General features: G+C 32.7%; 1 protein-coding gene across 3 annotated transcripts in view; it reads right to left on the bottom strand.

The window, feature by feature from the left end:
• Window positions 1–11,954, bottom strand: part of LOC148603239 (actin-related protein 5-like) — a 35,541-nt gene that overhangs the window by 2,172 nt on the left and 21,415 nt on the right. For all 3 annotated transcript variants that reach the window (XM_088551947.1, XM_088551944.1, XM_088551946.1), the window contains 4 exons: window positions 11,846–11,940; window positions 11,107–11,181; window positions 10,165–10,282; window positions 8,324–8,435 (listed from right to left, as the gene is read on the bottom strand). In XM_088551947.1, the coding sequence (XP_088408073.1) occupies window positions 8,324–8,435; window positions 10,165–10,282; window positions 11,107–11,181; window positions 11,846–11,940 (400 nt within the window). The remainder of the gene's footprint in view (window positions 1–8,323; window positions 8,436–10,164; window positions 10,283–11,106; window positions 11,182–11,845; window positions 11,941–11,954) is intronic.

Genomic DNA, 11,954 nt, shown 5'->3' with positions numbered 1-11,954 from the left:
AGATTTTTTCAATGTTAACCACCATGTAAAATGATGATCAACTATATTGTATTACAACAGCAAGGATATTTATATCTTTTACAAGCAGTCCTGCAATATCTCTTCCTGTTCATATTTAAAATTGGGTCAAAAGGTAGAATGATAAAAATATGAATTCACTGAACTAGTTTATTTTAATACATGACATGACAACAAAGAGCCTTGCAGAACGCAGCATGATATGACTGCAGAATGTTGAACTGTTCACTAGAGGAAATTGTGAACACATAATTAGGTTTTGACACACTTAAGCACAGGGTATCAACTTACGTTTAATTATGGACACAACAAATGGTTTGGGCAAAAAATTTGAATTAAAATAAAGGGGAAAAAGTTCTGCTTAAATGGTGCTGATCACAATCCATTTAACTTCAAAAAAGTAACTTCAAAAAAGTAAGAGATATAAAACTGATAAAAAAATCATAAAAATCCAATAAAAAACACACATCTCAAAAAAAGATTTTTTTAGTGTGACACAGTTTGGTCTCTTATACTCAAAAACTGTAAGAGATATCTGTAATCCGATTTTATAAAGCAGGCAGGTATTTTCATGAGAAATCAAATAAAAAAGAAAAATCAGACCAAAAATATAACAAGAGGCTCTAAATGAGCCTGAACCCCTCACCTGGCTTGGTAACATTATTTTTTTTTGTTTTTTATTGAGTTTTCAAAATTTTAAAATGATCTGATAAGTTTTACTTAAGTTATTGTAAATTGAAAAAAAAGTAACAGACAAAAAACAATGCAAACAAAGACAGGGAGATACCATTGAAACCTAAAAAAAAATTTCAGGGTCGTATTAAAAATGTCAAGCACCTTCAAAACAAAGACTCATTTTTGTTTATTGCAATCTAATCACCCAAATTAAAAATGCCTGGGGAAAATGAAACTTTCTAACTAGTTCAGTTTAACCACATTCTTGGCACCTGTCCCAAGTCATGAATTTCTAGCCTTTGTTTATCTTGTGCATTGGCCGATCCAGGGGATCCAGGGCTCTGACCCCTTAGAAAATTGAAAATTGCAATTTTTTTAAATTTTGAAAAATTGTGTTTGTTAAATCATGAAAAACACTCAGAAAGTATGATTCAATATAAAATTAGTTATTTAGTATGATTTCTTGATTCTCATCGGTGATCCTGTTCAGAATTTTTTTGCCCCCCCCCCCCCACCCCCACTTACCTAAAACTTTGGATCCACTATCGTTGAGTGATTTAGAACCCTATGATTATTTGTTGTTTTAGGTTTTTGTAGGCTGACTCATCATTCTTGAAAGTTATTGAAATGCCTGTGGTTGTTTTATTTTCTTTTTTTACTATTAGACAGGGTTATTGCTTTTTGGACAAATTCTTTGTTTTCACTTTCTTTTCTATTATTACCACTCACCCAAAAAAGGCATAAGTTTACTCAAGCATCTCCTATATCCTCTGATATATTCTGACATGCATATCATAAAATAAATAAATTGTCTAAATGTAAATAAAAACAACAACTCAAGGCTATAAACATACTGCTCAACAGTACCATAGCCATCACATTCATATTTTGTAATCAAAGGGCAACATCTGCCTTGATACTACTATTAAAGTTTATCTTAATTTTGAACAATAGTTAGTAAAAAATATATAAACAAGTAAATTTGCAACTAAGTGCTTTTACCTTGCCTTGACGAAAAACAAACCAAATCTAAACTCATAACCAAAACATATCTATCAGTAAAGCCACATAAATCAAGTAAGGATGTGCTCAGTACAGGTTGGTCGATTGATTGTGCTGGAAAGTCCTATAGGAGATATTTCTTACATTTCAGGAAAAGAACCATTGACCAATCAAACAGACCCTTCTTTGAACTAGTCTAACATGATGAGCCATTCAATCTGACCCTGCTTTGTGCCAGTCTGACATGCTGAGCTAATCAAACAGACAATCAAAGGAAGGACAGACAGACACACAGACAGACAAGACAAATGCAATAAAAGAATTACACATGATTAATTTAGGATAGCAGAATTACTGGATATTTTTTTTGTCCTGCTTGGCCAAAATTATTTCTTAGGATAACAATTTCACATAACAAAAAATAAAAATCCTTATTCATGGCTGTTATGGAAATAAATTGGTAGATTATCCTTTCCATTTTCTAAAAATAGAATGAGAATTTTTTCTAAAATTGCCGTTTAATCCGATATACTTATTTTACACGGGTCATTTACATTTGATGAATACAGTAATAGTATTCTCTTTTGTGGCTGCATAACCATGGAACAGACACATGTCGTTCAACTAGCTAGGTTGTTATTTGAATTTTTCAAGCCTCAAAACAAGGTTTTAGAGAAAACCATTTTGTCTGGGTGATAAATTCTGATACCATTCTAGTTCAACATCCATATATGTATAATATTAGTTAAAATGATTTACAAAAATTTACTGTCTATCTGAACATTACACAATGTTTGCTATTTAAAAAAAAATAGATTCCCAGGATCCTGAATTGCTCACCTGTTTTATTTTTCAAGGTCACATCATTAGAATCATTTCATCAACTGAAAGTTTCATTCTATCTATTTTAGTTTTCAAGACATTCAATGGCTGGAATTTGATAAAAACATAATTTTTTGCCTTTCAAGGGCAATAACTCTAACAAAGTGTTATGGTCTCACTAACCACTTCCGGGTCAATTGGCCACCCCCCTATGTAGTACCAAAAACAAAGTAATTGTAAGTCTATTTATTATGAGTGTTTTATTTCATTCTATTAATAGATATTGCTATCAAATTAAAGCTTAGAGAGTCTATTTTTAGAATATATGCATTATTTTTAACTAGTGCGTATGAATACTGCTGACATGACTCTGTAAGTTGCCCCATGCTGCCATTTTTTGGTGAATGAAAACATGTGGTTTTCTGAGTATTTTGTCTTCAAGGTAATTTGGTGAAAAATTTAGACTATGACCGTACCATTTATACACCAGTATGAATATCCTCTTTTTTAAAGCTTCGTATTGGTATGCCATATTAAGGTCCCATTTGTCCTGGGAATTCACAGTGAAACTTCGAAAATGTCAAGTTTAACATGTAAAGTAATGGGAACGTCAGAAGTGGTTAGTGAGACCATAAACGTCACCAGCTGAAATTCACTATAACTGACTTTGTTGCAAATTTTAAGCCACTTATGGGTTTTTTTGTGTTAATATTTTCCCATTCAGATGACTGGCAAGGTAGTAAGTTTGTGTAGAAGTTCAGTTCTGCTCCAAAAGTATTAAAATTATTAAATAAACTACAAATGTATGCTTAGTTTGTGCTGTATGTAAAGCATTTTACACAGTAAGGGTCTGGCAGATTCCATTTTTTTGCCTTTGTTTTTTTTTTAAGTATTGTATTTGTCATGTTACTCCATTCTTACATAAAATATTACAGAGTTTCCAGTTATATAATACTATCTTGTAGCCATGAGTGTCATTTTTAACGACAAAATTAGTTCTGAAGAACAGTCATTTCTTTTCAGTAAATTTGACAATTTTTATACTGTCGATGACAGAAACTGTTTCATTTACCGTGGTGAAGTGATGGGAGGATACCCATCTTTAAGAGTAACCTTTCGAGGCAGGAGGATACGCCTTAGAGTGCATCGTCTCACTTTTTATTTATTAAATAATGCAGAACCATTAAACTGTTCAATGCATGTGAGCCACTTGTGTCATGAGAAGCTGTGCATTAATATTGAACATTTAAGCTATGAACCTAATGCCATTAATTGTCAGAAGAATTTATGTTATGAAGAAAATAAATGTTTTGGGCATCAAGGCTACAAGCACTGTATTATATGAATAATATAAGGCAAGTATGCTAAAAGACAGAATGTTACTATTTGAATTTTTTTTTATTTTGGTTTTATTGCAAAGTTATAAAGTTCAGTTGATACCGATGGCATATTGTACATAGAGTTCTCTAAGAGCTTTCGATTGACTTGGTGTAATTTCCTAAAGTATCGCTCCTGTCGATAAAGTTCACTTTTTTGTCGTTCTTTATGAAAAATATTTCTAGTATCAATATTGATCATGTGATCATAAAATGGACTGTCTTCACAGTAAGATATTCCAATTTCTTTTGCAATTATTAATGTTGAATGGCCTGTGCCATGTGTATCGGAGTGAACTGCTGAATGGCACATAGCTCCAAAATTTCGACTCCATGTCACTCGTTTTGTGATATAAGTCATAAGGCGGTTATGCATGCTTTCAGATTTGTTAGTATTTGTTAATCCGTATAGTTCATGTAAATTAGCATGTGAAAAATCCTTGCTAAGATGGGCGGTAATTTTATTAATATCCGTCTGACATAAATTTAAATATTTACCGCAAGGTAAAAATGTTGGTCGAAAAGACTCCTTGTATGCTTGACATACAGTGGACAATGTTCCACACATACTATGGTTGTTGCTAAAACAATTGATAATATTTTTTATACATATTGAAGAAAATTTTACGAATTCTGACTCTTGTTTACATCTTCTTTTAATGCGTCCTAATTCCTTCTGTATCCGCTTACGAAATGCTAAAGCTAGTTGTTTTATATACTGTGAACTTTCTAAACCAAATTTGTTTGATGATGTTTCTAATTTCATGAAATGTATATGTTTTTGAAATGTTCTCATTTTATGTAAAAAGCAAGTTAAATGGCGTACTGGTTTTCTGTTGAATTTACAGACTTTGTTTATCTGATTACAAGCATCGCTTGTGACCATGTCAACTGATACAATTCCAGTATTCTCAATTTTTTCTAAATTATGTTGTAGCATATATCCCTCTGATGAGGCCACAGTTTTTTGGTCCGGATAGTTTTTTCGGCAGTTGGCCTTCGTACAGTTTTTAACTTTGTGACTGCATAATTTGTTGACATAATCCAATGAGAGGGTTAATTTTTTTGTTGTTATATTTTCTATCATTGGCGAGAACGCTTGTGTTCCTGCTTCGTATCCAAGACGGGGCCGGTTATTATAACTAACATCTGTCTCAACTGAAATTGAGCTTGAATTTGATGATTTTAATGCATTTATTTCCTTTACAATCTTTTGGTTTTCAACCATTGATTCTTCATTAATTTTTATCATTACATCTGAAATTTTGTTGACTTTCCTTTGTAACATAGTTATTGAAGGTGGTTTAATAGACAAAAGCGATAATAAAAACTGTATATCTGTCATTCCCATTTTTGTTTTTAAACATGCCAGCCCTAGGGCATCATTTAAACTACCGGATGGATATCCATGGTTGGAATCTGTATTTGATCTGTCAAAAAGGTCAACCGGTGTTGATTCGAACATGCAATATTTGCATTGTATATATGCTGATATGCAAATTCCAAGATGGGATTTTTTAAAAATTTCAATTACTGGTTTCATGCAACCGGTCTTCGTATGTTGAACTATAAAATTATTGAATAAATCACTAATCTTAGAGAATTTTACAATACCATATTCATGTGAATCAAATGTTTCCTTCTGTCTTTTAGTTTTTTCTTCTTTTTTTTTAAGTTGTTGCTGATACGGACGGAGTTTGAACGGAATTACAGTTGATCTCTTATCTGTATGGACTAAATTGGTTGTATTTGATTGAAGACGTGTTATAAGCTGTGGAAAATCTGCACATTGGAAATCTTCCTGTTCATCTGTTTGAGAAGACTTCAACTTTTTTGAAGGTTGGTTGTTACTTGTATAAAAATAGCTTCTTTTCCTTGAACCAGGTTTTCTAAATTTTGTAAAGTTGTGAGAAATTCTTGATCTGGGCATCCTTGTATCCACTGTGTTTCTAACGTCATGCATTATGACGTCATAATTGTGGCATTTAGCAAGAGTGCATTATTTTTTCTATAATTATATTATTGGTCAGTTAATTTTATTCATATTTAACAATGTTTTAACAAGGCCAACGCAGGAATAAAATACCATGTTTTTTTTTCCATCGCAAAAGTCTGATTGTTAAAAAAAAAATACTAATAATCATACATGTACTACTATTCTGTATGTAGTAATTAGAGTTATCTGCCCTTTGACCACTATCATTGCTTAAGGTTAAGTAGCATGACAGAGTATATATATATATATGTTGGTACTGAATGATTGATTATTATGTAGAATAAATTTAGCTAATTATTAGGTGCATTTTTTTATTTCATATAAGAAATTTTCTCAAAATGGCATTTTTTTTCCTATATTTTTGCAAAATATGCACTTTTTTATACTTGTAATGACCATGTCACCATGTATGATCAAATACAATTAAAATAAGTATTTGGAATAAAGCTTTTGCTTTATCAAAAAATAAAAAAAATAGTTAAATACACTTATAGAATTTAGTAACGTTTGTAAATTATTTGACGTTACAATCTTAACTTTCTTCTACAACACCATACTTATTAAAAATGGCATTGAGTTGGAATGCAGCCTTGTACAATCAAGTGTGATGGCTTGTTTTATTCGGAATGAGCTATACTTTATGAAAATGCAAAAAAAAAAAACGTTGTAAGGTACACCAAAACCTTAAGGTCTCACTAACCACTTCCGGGTCAATTGGCCACCCCCCTATGTAGTACCAAAAACAAAGTAATTGTAAGTCTATTTATTATGAGTGTTTTATTTCATTCTATTAATAGATATTGCTATCAAATTAAAGCTTAGAGAGTCTATTTTTAGAATATATGCATTATTTTTAACTAGTGCGTATGAATACTGCTGACATGACTCTGTAAGTTGCCCCATGCTGCCATTTTTTGGTGAATGAAAACATGTGGTTTTCTGAGTATTTTGTCTTCAAGGTAATTTGGTGAAAAATTTAGACTATGACCGTACCATTTATACACCAGTATGAATATCCTCTTTTTTAAAGCTTCGTATTGGTATGCCATATTAAGGTCCCATTTGTCCTGGGAATTCACAGTGAAACTTCGAAAATGTCAAGTTTAACATGTAAAGTAATGGGAACGTCAGAAGTGGTTAGTGAGACCTATCCTAGCACTTTGACCCATACAGACTTTTGTAGGCCTTATCATATAGATAATTTCATCAATTGAAAAAGTATTTTTTTCTTCCTATTATGGTTTTCAAGATATTGGCTAAAAACTGCATTCATGCAAACTATCATTAAAATCTGTCAAGTAGTGTAAGAGAAGAAGATGTCTGAAAAAAAGTTTACACATGAAAACTAAGACAACTATAACAACAACAGATCCTTAGTAATGGCAATAGCCAGGTGAGCATAAAGGGTAAATTGAACAATTAAACTACAAATCACATATCGATAATTAATTTCAATCTTGTTAATTTGCCTTTTAGGTAAATACTTTAATTACATTTTTTTTTTTATCTACTTGTATATTAGTGGAGTAAGTTAGAGAGATTGGAAAGTTCTAAATTTCAGTTTGCATACACTGCTCGCCTTAAGCCACTAGCCTCATGCCTGGTGCTAGTAAAAATTGATTGGGGCCACTGAAATGATTTGTACTTTTCTTGTTTCGAGCTAGTTGAATCCAATACAGTCCTCTATTATTTGGGCTAGTTGTTGAGAATTTTGAAGGAAAGGACTGTGCATAAGGTCAGTCTATTCCAATATGTCAAAAGTTAAATACCTGTTGACCTGTATAATTATTGATGATGATAAGTAATGAAACATCCTTGTGAACAACAAAATACAAACCACGATCCTTTTTAACTAATTACCCTTTACTGACTAGTCATAAGTAGAGAAGACCTATTTGACCTTATTCAAAGAGGAGTCCTGACAACCAGTGGCCGATATGCCTGATCTAGACAGAATTAATGTGAAAATATTAGTTTTTGTGGCATTCCCATGAGTAATCTTCGATATTTTCCCAGTCAACAAAAAAAAAAAGTACCTGAGAAATTGATTTTATATCATTTAAAGTGCTAACAATTTTTTAACTGAACTTGTTCACTCAATAGATTTCACAAAAACTAGCAACCTTGAAAATTCGTATGTTTACAGTAATAGCTAAAACTTTTACCTGTGGTATACTTAAAATTCCAAAACTATGATTTTAATATTAGGCTTACGTTTCTGTAAATCAACAACAGCTAATGGATGCCAACAACACAGTTCACGATGAAAAAGACAATGTGATTATACCACCAAAAAAAAATTGTTAGGAGTCGTATAAAAAAACTAGACCATTTAAACAGAATCATCACGGCCTTTTGGAGCAATTACTGATAGTCAAATGCTACACTTAATTTTCTTTTGAAAATGAATACGGAAAATAAAAAAATATATTACCTGCTCTGGTTACAGAGAACATGGATTGAAATGGCCTCATTTCAAGCAGCTCTTTTTCTAGTCTCTCTTTGAAATTCAGGAATCGAGCATTTCCACCAGTAAGAAACACATTCTGTGGAGTAAATGGAAAATTTATTTGAGGACGAAATAAAAAGTGGAAAAGAAATTTTACAAAATCTGGTATATAAGTGTCTCAGCTAGTCTAAAATAGCCTAGGGGGTTTCAGCGTGCTTGCTTTCAGTGAGGTAGGTTAAGAGTTTGACCCCTAACCTAGTCATACCAGACCTTAAAATTGGTAGTCACTGCTTCTCTAACAAGCATGCAGTATTTAAGGGGATAGAGTGATGACTTGTTGGCTTGGAGTAAGAAACTGATAGTTGTGGCATGCTTGCCTACGGATTGTTACCACTATGAGCTAACACAATAAGGCTCAGCGTGTCATACTAATACAAAATAGAGTCTACTCCCTTGATCAATTGTTTTTGTCCTAAAAAGCATGACATATATGCCATAGAATGTTCAACCAATCAATCAATCAATCTAAAATAGGATTGTGCAGCACCTTGGAATCCCTTCAATAGAACATGATAAATAACTTGAGTCATGATGGTCCCACATGACTTAAAACCCAGTAGCTAATTTTTTCACCAAAATGGTTGCTACAACTTAGAAATAGACCCTTTTGTCTAATCTGCAGGGTAGTTGATGATCATGTGAGACATGTATTTCCATGAGGTAGGCCTTCGGGTAGAACAAAAGAATTTTAAATGCAGAAGTTCATAAAAATTTGGGCATGCACAAATGTTACTCCACAGTTAAGACAAAAGGGCCTATAGGTAAATAATACAATAGAACAGGAGTATTTTATTATGAGATACATTTTGGTATGCCATAATCATTATAAGTATACTCCACAGTTGTGACCATCTGCCATGCAGTCCATTTGAGTTGAAATATACTGCAAATGATGAACTGTAACGGAAGTGGGATGGTTTCATCAATCTTACATTTCGCAATGCCTGTAACAAGTCAGAAACATCGAGGTGGTTTCCAACTTTACAGTTTTTACCCTTATATTGCTTATTGTTAAACAGAATTTCCTTTTGACTACTGCCTAGATTTAATCAGTTTGGCAATTTTGTTATTACCCTTCATTAATTTTCTAGCAGGTGAAATGAATATGCATTGCTCTTTTAGAGCATAAGAATTGCTCCTTGTATTAACCTATCTAAGCACTCCAGTAGCAAAAGAAAAAAATATAAAACAAACCCTTTCAAAAAGAGTTACTTTTACAACATCTTCCAATAATTTTCCAACCCTTATTTAGGATCTGATTTTGTACCCCATTCCCAAAGAGAAATAAGTTCCAAATTTCCCAAATTTCAGAAGTGAACTTGAAATATTGTTTTAAGATATGTACATAATTAAAATGAATATTTGTAAGATGTACAAATCCTTTCTTCACTTTACAGTATCAAATTATTATCCAGAAGTCACCTCATGGACATCAATACAATGGAAACTGTAATGGTTTTCATCAAGAATTTTAATTAAGAATTATTTTTCAAATGTTGTAAAAAACAATCCTTGCCAAGGAGTAATCAAGGGAACCAAGATTCTAGCGTAAATCAAAAGAATGTCATCTAGGGACAAAGACCAGACACGGAAAACAGACAAACACAACAAAGAACATAAAGTAACTAAAATAATACATACAAAATATATAAAGATTACCTCCCAACGTCGCAAGATCATGCTCTTTTTCTTAATTGTATATGCCCCTGGCCTCTACCCCAGAACAGTAGGAAAGTCACTACCTTCTAAAAATTTAGACAGTATACCTGTACAAGTTGTTTCTGTCTGTTGTCATCATATTTTCTCAATAGAAAGTCCATTGTTTCTGATATTCCAGCTTGTTCAATACCCAGCATTGATGGTTGGAACAACAACTCAGGAACTCTGTAAGACAATGATATTTTTAAAATATATGCACTATGATCTGTGTGAAGACTGGTAAAGATTTGAAACATTAACTCCAATGAATTAAGAAATTATCCATTAATGTGTAGAAAGCAGTCATTTCTCAAATTTTTCCAGCATGATCAATTTTTATATTTCACGTGTAAAATAATACTTTTTTTTAATTGACAGATTTTCTCACCGAAACAATAAATACTTCGATATTGAGACACACATGTTACTTGATATCATTGATGGTTTAGGTAATTTCCTATGGAAGAGTTTACTCATTCATGTACTTGCTAAATCTTTTCAGACTTCAGCATTCCTGGTCAAAATATGATCATTCACTTTTAAAAATCAATTTGCCTGTAGGTAATCATTTAAACAAAATGCCAACAACATTAGGAAGACGATATGACACCCAAAAATATTTTACATATACAGTAACTGAACCGGTCTGTGCAACAAAAATAGCGATTGGTCATCAATCACTGATCAGTTTCTGATCGGTCATCGATCCGTCAAACCAATACATCAAACTGGTGATCACATTATGTGACCACAGAGCTGTCAATATATTTTACAGATTCCATTGTCAAATTTGTCAATTTTACACATTTTAACATAATGAAGTAGATTTAAACATCAATTAATACTTTTATTTTTAACAGATCATCCATCATTTTACATAACAAAAATGTGATCAGATTGGTCACCAGTCATCGGTTATCAATCCGTCAGCGATCAATCAGTCAACGGTCATTGATCCGTCAAATCTTTGTGCTGATTGGTTCAGGAACTGTGCATGTAAGTGCACTGACCTTATTCTCTCTATAGCTAAATGTAGTCTGTAATATTCAGCAATATCAAATTCTTCTCCTCCTAAATCAAATTCTCTGTAAACATAAACAAAACTAGTAAAAAGTGTGAGCAAAACTCTCTATAGATGATAATCACACTCTCAAAAACAGTGAAGGGAACCCATTCAGATGGAGATGCACAATGACATCTATCATCTGATGAAGAACTTGCAAAGTTTCATAGATTTCCTTCCAGTGATTACAGAAGAATTACAGATGGAAACTAGGGATGGACTGACAAAGGGATAGACAGAATAAGCACTACATACCTCAAGCTGATAAACAGGGTTATACTAACATGATCAGGTAAGAATAGTTCTGCAGTAACAATAACAATGAGATAATGACTTTCATTTTACTTTCTGACATCAGTATTACCTCAAGTTCTACTTATATTTGATATCCAGGATCATGTTTCCTCAGCATGGCCTCAAGTTCTACTTGCTTTTGATATTCAGGATCATGTTTCCTCAGCATGGCCTTAAGTTCTACTTACATTTGATATGCAGGATCATGTTTCCTCAGCATGGCCTTAAGTTCTACTTACTTTTGATATTCAGGATCATGTTTCCTCAGCATGGCCTCAAGTTCTACTTACTTTTGATATCCAGGATCATGTTTCCTCAGCATGGCCTCAAGTTCTACTTACTTTTGATATTCAGGATCATGTTTCCTCAGCATGGCCTCAAGTTCTACTTACTTTTGATATTCAGGATCATGTTCCCTCAGCATGGCTTCAAGTTCTTCAATTTGGTCCTCCTCCGCATCAGAATCACTATCTGCATTTGTTGGGTGCTGTAAAGAGCCAG

This window comes from Perna viridis, chromosome 11, assembly GCF_037379345.1.
Source record: "Perna viridis isolate PV_CMFRI_1.1 ecotype Kerala chromosome 11, ASM3737934v1, whole genome shotgun sequence".
NCBI classification, from domain to species: domain Eukaryota; kingdom Metazoa; phylum Mollusca; class Bivalvia; order Mytilida; family Mytilidae; genus Perna; species Perna viridis.
The sequence above is the reverse complement of the archived record's forward strand: the minus strand, read 5'-3'. Positions and strand labels throughout refer to the sequence as shown.